The 7,716-nt window shown below is 37.3% G+C and overlaps 1 protein-coding gene across 1 annotated transcript; it reads left to right on the forward strand.

Moving 5' to 3' along the window:
* The first annotated feature begins 298 nt into the window (after positions 1–298).
* On the forward strand, positions 299–6,447 carry LOC148453609 (cis-aconitate decarboxylase-like). The gene is made up of 6 exons (XM_088461952.1): positions 299–319; positions 1,433–1,487; positions 1,835–2,022; positions 4,516–4,620; positions 4,707–4,912; positions 5,526–6,447. Exons 1-6 carry the CDS (start codon positions 299–301, stop codon positions 6,445–6,447), a joined length of 1,497 nt encoding a protein of 498 aa, XP_088318078.1.
* Positions 6,448–7,716: the final 1,269 nt, after the last annotated feature.

Here is a 7,716-nt window from a genome sequence, read left to right on the forward strand (position 1 = left end):
AGTCATTAAAATGCCTAAGTCTTACATCATCCTTACAGTGATGACAATAGTCATTAGTGCTATCCTGGGAGGTGTCTGCACTTTGCTTCCCAGAAATGTCCCCAGCACAAAACCTGAACCTGTTTCCTGGGTGTGAGCTGCTCGTATAATGCCCACATGCACAGTATCAGCACCAGGATATATAAGGATGTACTGTATATATTTGCACATTCACATAAACATCCCTTCAACCAACACAGAATTTGCCATCACCGGAGAAAACAATTCACATCATTTTAAAACATATCTTAATTCAAAAATGTCTTCTGCAGCTGTTAAAGTAAGTACTATTTTCAAAGATGTACATGCACATATGCTAAAACCTTTAGTAGATTAGCAGATACATAATCTGAGATGTATAAGTAAATATGTTTAAACTTTTTGTAAATTAAAATGCTACCCAGTATTAACCGATAAATATGCAAATTGTAATTTCACTTTTATTTAATGTTTTTTTATTTGTACTCTATTGTTTACTATTGTATTCTATATTATTTATAATTCAACAATATACACTTTGCATGTATAAAATATTTACATGTACGTATACCAAACTTCCCAACATGATCCATTTTCATATAGTAATTTAATATTCTGCTACCAATTACCAATGTACCAGTGATGTTACAAAAGCAGTTTAACATTATTAATTAAGCCTAAAACATTGCAATTGAAAAATAAGTGCATAAGGACACTGAGATATGACTGAATTTAGCCATGAAGATGTGTTGGGAAATGTTTAACACAAGGACTTGTAAAAGGAATATAAATTTAAAGAAAATGCAAATTGTCAAAAACAAAAACAGTAAAATGAATTACACCCTTCCTGATATGTTTTATAAAGATTTATAATGCTGCCAAAAGATGTGTAATTATGTAAAGGTTCAAAGATTCAAATGTATATTTAAAATACTATGGAATAAAAAGGGTAACTTAAAATAGCTTATACAAATATTATAGTATTATTTTTATGCTGTTAACTATAGCATTTTTTCCAAAGAATACTAACTGTACCATTAGAAATGTACAATTTCAATTGATGGCATCAATATTCTCTTAAGTACAACAATGTAAATGAAAGTGTATAAGCTTTAGTTCATACACAAACTGTGTAAAGGGTAGTAGCCTCTGGTGGATGTAACAAGCAGTACAATGTAATAAAGCTTCAAAGGACACGGCTACAGTACAGTGTCCGAGTCCAGGATAAGACTGTGCATTGATTTAAGTAGAGCTGTCTATGGGTTTCATATAATACATTAAAGCATGGTATTATCTCCACATAGTATTTAAAATATGGAAAGGTTTGGTACACAATAATGTAACCATCACATAGGAATTCAAATGTAACTAAAATAAATAATTTATTTCATTATAAAATTTCTATCATTCATAGAACACAAAGAAACTTCAGCAACTATCAAGGCCCATCCACAAGTCAACTGCAAAAGGTAATTATCAAAAAATATATATTTTTAATGTTTCAATTGTAACAGTTCTGGCTTTGAAGTTAAATTTGTGATCTTCCTTCTGCAATCAATGTATCAATACAAATGGGTGACACTGTTATGGTTCCAAATAGACTTTGGGCTATATCATATAACTGTATAATTACTACAAAGCACTAGAATTAAAAACAGGGTAGATACTATTTTGAAGGATATAAGAGTCAGATAGGTAATAAAATAAAATATTTTCACAAGATTAAAAAAGGCACAAATTTGAAAGGAAAGGTGTAAAAGAAATACACCGGAAGGGAAAATCAGAAGGAACATTATTGTGATATTTCTCTTATCAGTGGCTGTAAGAAACCAGGTAGAAGAATCCATCACCAACAGTTTTGCATCTTTCATCCATGAGATCCGCCCCGATCACCTCTCTGATATTGTGCGGCACAGAAGTAAGCGCATGATCCTGGACAGCATTGGGGTCGGACTGGTCGGCAGCACAACTCATGTCTTCAATATCGTGGTGAAATACTGCCAGGTAATACATAATGACCATGATCTGTGATATTGCATCATCTGGGGTGGTGGGATAAATACTTTTCTTTGAATACACCTATTGCCATCACCACTTTAGATGGCTGTATTACTGTATACATTATGAATTATTGTTACTTTTAAAGACACCTTGGGGCTTATGTAATAGGGTGAGACCAAGCTGGTTTTGCCTTTAAAATGATTGCCGCTTTAAAAATATGGGAAGACTCGCAGGAGTTCCTGTAGCGGCTGCAAGTTGCACCCTATTACATAAACCCTCTTCACGTAGATCCACAGATCAGTAATCACCAACAATAAACTAGTGAAATAAAGTGAAATCCCATCAGATGCTGTTTTAGTGATTGCCTCAGCACAGTTTTGAAAATTTATACTGGGTAAATTACAACTACTGCTCCCATCAGATGCTGTTTTAGTGATTGCCTCAGCACAGTTTTGAAAATTTATACTGGGTAAATTACAACTACTGCTCCCATCAGATGCTGTTTTAGTGATTGCCTCAGCACAGTTTTGAAAATTTATACTGGGTAAATTACAACTACTGCTATACTAAGAGCAATTTATCTAAAGGAAGTTAGGAATGTATTGTGAATCTGTGTTGGCCTCCCCCTTCTCACAATTTGTTTATCTTCGACTTTATTGCATCCCAATTTAGTGTGTGTTAGAGCTTTCGGGGTGGGGTCCCAATCAGTGAGCACAGAGACACATGTTTGTAACTTTAGATATTACTGCTCCCACAGGCTGCATAGCCGGTGGCTGCCATAGTCTGTGTTAAGATTCAAAGTGTTCTGATTATAAGTGTAAATACAATTTGATAACTAAGTCGGAGTTACGCTGGAGTTAAACTGGAGGAAAACTGAGGGAAAAGAAACTCAAAACCAGACCACTTTCTGAACAACAAGAAGCAACATACTTATGTGAATGAACAAAATCAACATCTTCTGCTGTATGCATATCCAGGCAACTACTTACTGCACTCACTGCTTGGACACTGCAAGTGCTCCCCTGTCTGTGTACTGCTCTTGTTGATTGATCTTTGTTGATCAGAACACTTTGGACTGGATCAGCTCGGGTACATTGTAATTTTGTCCTCATTCATTTTGTATTGCCTTTTCCAATTGTGTCACATCTATCCACTTTAATCATTTGTTTATAAACTAATTCCTGCACCCACTACTCACATACCTCTCCTTTATATATCACTTTTGGAGCTGCGCTCATACATTAGCAGCACTGTTCTTTACATGTATTTTTGAACATTTAACAACTTTAATCCACACTGACTCTATATCTCACAGCCTCCACTCCAGTTTACATCTCAATTATTACCTTGTCCACAGCATGAACACCCTTACTTCACACAACCCCCATATTCTATGTCCACATAATCCTCTACTTTATCCATCCCTCTCTTCCCCCTCCTGTTTCCTCCACTTTCTGTTCTTCCTTTTTTTTCTCTCATCAGTCTGCTTCCAACCCTCTGCTTCTTTCCCCCACCTCTCCTATACCTCCACTCTCAACCACCTCCCTCCATGGTCTTGTTACCCCACTACTAAGCCCCATTCCCTCCTCGTTCTGTCTGTCACCTCCAGGGCTGCCAAGAGAAATTCTGGGCCCGGGTACTGCAACATCCTGTGGGACCACATCATGTATGGCTGCACCCATTTGTGAGTGGGTCTTGCATGTGAGATGCACCCACTCACAGGAGCATGGCATAGCACCCAGCAGCTGGAACTAAAGTAGTCACTACTGTATTAGGATGGCGGGACAGTCCCATAATAGCTGCATTTCTTGTCAGGCTGTATATAGATGCTAAAATGTAACACACAAATTAAAGTGCTTCTACTTTACTTTGTACATCTCTCATGTAAATAACACAAACAATCTATTTTCTATCATAGAGATAGATGTATGAAGGACTTAATTTTTACATAACATCAGGTCGTCTTATACACACACATTCCGCAGCACATATCCTAACCCACTGCTCCATGCTCCTTCTTCACTATCTACCCCTCTGTGTCGCCCCTGTCTGTCTGCCCTTCCCCTTTAGAATGTAAGCTCTCACGAGCAGGGCCCTCATCCTCACGTGCTTCTCCTCCCACTACTTATAGTATAATTTACTCCTAACTCCCTACAATGGCACCTACTACCTGGTTGCTCATGTCCTGCTGCTTGTGTTTTGCAGCTGAGTTTATAACCTTGTCCTTGTCCTGCATTGTTTTGTATTACTATTAACTGTTTTTCTTGTGTGCTCATTTATGTACTGTGTAAGGCGCTGCGGAACCTTTGTGGCGCCATATAAATAAAGGATAATAATAATAATAATAATAATAATAATAATAATAATAAAACATTGAGCCCTTTTCCTTGGACACTGGAAGACCTGGATCTAATCTCCTTAGTTACACAAGTTAATTACAATATGATTATTTAGAATTGCTTTAAATATTGACATCATATTATTTCCTTTTTTCAGGACCTATACTTTTCAACATATGGAAATTCTGCCCTTTGTTCTGTCTATGGACAGAAAGGATTAAAGCTCTCTCCGACCCTGGCTGCCTATGCCAATGGAGTTGCTGTAAGTAGACTTTACTATAAATAAAAATAAAATAATATTTATTATATAGCTGCTCAGTCCATCTAATCATTTCCCTGTCACCATAGGTTCACTCCATGGACTTTGATGACACGTGGCACCCTGCCACACACCCTTCTGGTGCCGTGCTTCCTGCCATCCTGGCACTGTCACAGATACTGTCACATGGCAGAAAGATCAGTGGTGAGGAACTGCTGACGGCTTTCAATGTAGGGATTGAAATACAAGGAAGACTTATGGGTTTCTCCAGCGAAGCAAAGAGCATTCCTAAAAAGTGAGTACTTAGTCCCAATGGTTGATGGTATCATCTCCCCATTATGGTACGAAGGAGGAGATGTATCAAATCTTGGATTGAGTTAAAGTGGACAAGTTGCCAAAACAAACAATCAGCTTATTTATATAGCATGGTCTTTGAAATGACAGTTACAATCTGATTGTTTGCTTTGGGCAGCATCTTCAATTTATATCTCTCCAAAACTTGATACATCCCACCTCAAATGTTTTATTGTTTATTTTGATAAATAGCAACATGTCTAATAGGGAAATGTAAGAGTTATTATTATTAAGTATAAATGCATATAAATTATTGTATACTCTCAAACAGATTTTAATTACAAACTGGATATATAGACATTTCCCAGACACCACTGTGGTTTTAAAGTTCCCTCTGTCTATGTAGGGAGCAGAGCATTATAGCTACACACCTTCCTCAGGGGGCTGCTTCAACCAGCCAGGAAATGTCTCTTTATAGCTTGGTCTCTTTATAGCTTGGGCACTATAAGGCAGCAACATCTCACTAAAGAATACTGTAAATATTATTATATAAGATAATTTGCACATGTTATTGTTACATAAATAAATAATATAATACTATTTTCTCACTACAGATTTCATCCACCGTCTGTGGTTGGCACTATGGGAAGTGCTGCAGCATCAGCCAATCTCCTCTCATTAGATAAAGAGCAATGCACTCATGCCCTGGCAATTGCAGCCTCCCTTGCTGGTGCTCCTATGGCAAATGCTGCCACCCTGGCTAAGCCCCTGCACATTGGCAATGCCACTAGGTTAGGTCTGGAAGCTGCTATCCTGGCTGCTAAGGGAATGGAGGCCAATACACTCATACTTGATGATGTGCCCGGCTGTGCTGGGTTTAGTACTTTTTATGGTGATTACCAGCCTAAGCCATTATCTCCCCCAGGAAAACATTATGAATTTCTTCTGGAGAAGCAAGACATTGCATTCAAGTCTTTTCCTGCACATCTAGGGATGCACTGGGTCGCTGATGCTGCTGCTTCAGTTAGAAATACATTTGTCCAACAATATGGCTCATTCAACCCATCCGATATTCAGTCTATTGTTCTTAGAGTCCCAGTATCCAAATACATTGACAGGCCCTATCCAGACTCAGAACACCAGGCTCGCCACTCTTTCCAGTTCAATGCCTGCACCGCACTCCTAGATGGTGAAGTTAATGTCCGTTCCTTCCATGAAGACACCATGTTCCGTAATGAACTCCACGATCTCCTGAGCAAAGTGGTGGTGGAGCATCCTAGAGATAATGAAGCCAACTTTGACAAGATGTACGCAGAGGTGGCTCTGCTGCTGAGAAATGGGGATGTGATGATCGGGAAATGTGACACTTTTTATGGACATTGGAGAAAACCCCTGAGCTGGGAATCCCTGCTGAAGAAATTCTCCTCCAATGCCCGACATGTCCTGCAGGAAGACCAGGTGCAAGGTGTAATACAGATAGTAGACAATCTAGAAAGTGTCAAAGACAGCTCCCTACTGCCACTGCTACTCCAATAACTCATAAGAATTATTATTACTCTGTTTACAAGAATTCTAAAGCGGGACTTTAGTATGTTATTTATCAATCAGTGTACTAGTATTTATGACAGATTGATCTTTGTTATCGGATGTATGACATAAAAATGATGCTGTTAAAACAGCTATAATATGTGACACACATCCCAAAAAAAACAAAAATAGTTCTATATTGATAGTGTGTTTTTAATTCTCTATAATATTTTTGAAAGTGGGCAACATCACAGCTCTAATCTCTGGTCTAGAGCAATCCGGTGTGTCTAGTGAGGTTTGCCAACTTATAGGTACTGTATACCGCAAGCTCCATATCTTCTTGGCATATTAATGAGATACAGGGTTTGCATTTGATGGTGAAGCCAAGTCCTTTCTCATCACATCAGTGTGATATCAGACACCCCTCTGCACATGTGACATGCTCCTCCCTTAGTTGCTCAGATATAAATGTACAGTAGTACGCTGAGAGAATATATTGAGCATTAAGATGTACTATTAGGTCCAATTATTTCATTTATTTATTTCTAGGAGCAGATGCTCTATAAAGTAAGTGTTTATGCTATTGTACATCCCCTTACTTTGTGCAAATATGTTTAGAAATATTTTTGTTTATTAGTTCACAAGGAAGCAATGACATCAATAAAGCACGAGGCACTTTGTGTCACGTGCCTCACATACAAATCTTACTGATGTCTAATGAATTAATAACCTGTATATTGGTTAGGCTGACAACGTGGCTGCCTCTACTGAGTGTAGATGTGGAATCCTTTAAGGAAAAGGATGAGAAATTATGGGATATAACGTTTCTCCTGGCCTCTCACACACATCCTATTATAAACTTGTCAACTACTGATTTATTTTGCTTTTTTAACACATAGATTTTGATTAAACCTTTTTATTGAGAATATTTAAATAGTTTTGTTTTTCTAATTGCTGTGTATTTATAGTTGCCTGGTTAGGTATTTAGAAGTGTCCACATATGAAACACAGATGTTGAATTACTTACATACATATGTAATATAGCTCAGTATAAAAATCAAAGCTGCTGCTGTATTTTCTATAAAACAAATACCTTATATGTTTCTTACATTAACTTATGTTTGAAAAATAACAGTGACCATTTATTCATTTTCTTTATTAAAGTGTGAAAGTTATGAAGGGGATCCAATTTAACTTATTAATTTGTGTATAGTTTATACGGCTGTTCTTACTGGTTTTGTTTATTATATATTATCTTGTCAACTGAGAAATGACAAT

This window comes from Taudactylus pleione, unplaced genomic scaffold, assembly GCF_031769625.1.
Source record: "Taudactylus pleione unplaced genomic scaffold, aTauple2 ptg001126l, whole genome shotgun sequence".
NCBI classification, from domain to species: Eukaryota; Metazoa; Chordata; class Amphibia; order Anura; family Myobatrachidae; genus Taudactylus; species Taudactylus pleione.

Coding starts and splice junctions, on each gene's coding strand:
- LOC148453609 (XM_088461952.1), top strand. CDS start 299: ATGTCTTCTGCAGCTGTTAAA. Junction 320..1,432: donor TGTCTTCTGCAGCTGTTAAA/GTAAGTACTATT, acceptor TATCATTCATAG/AACACAAAGAAACTTCAGCA. Junction 2,023..4,515: donor TCGTGGTGAAATACTGCCAG/GTAATACATAAT, acceptor TCCTTTTTTCAG/GACCTATACTTTTCAACATA.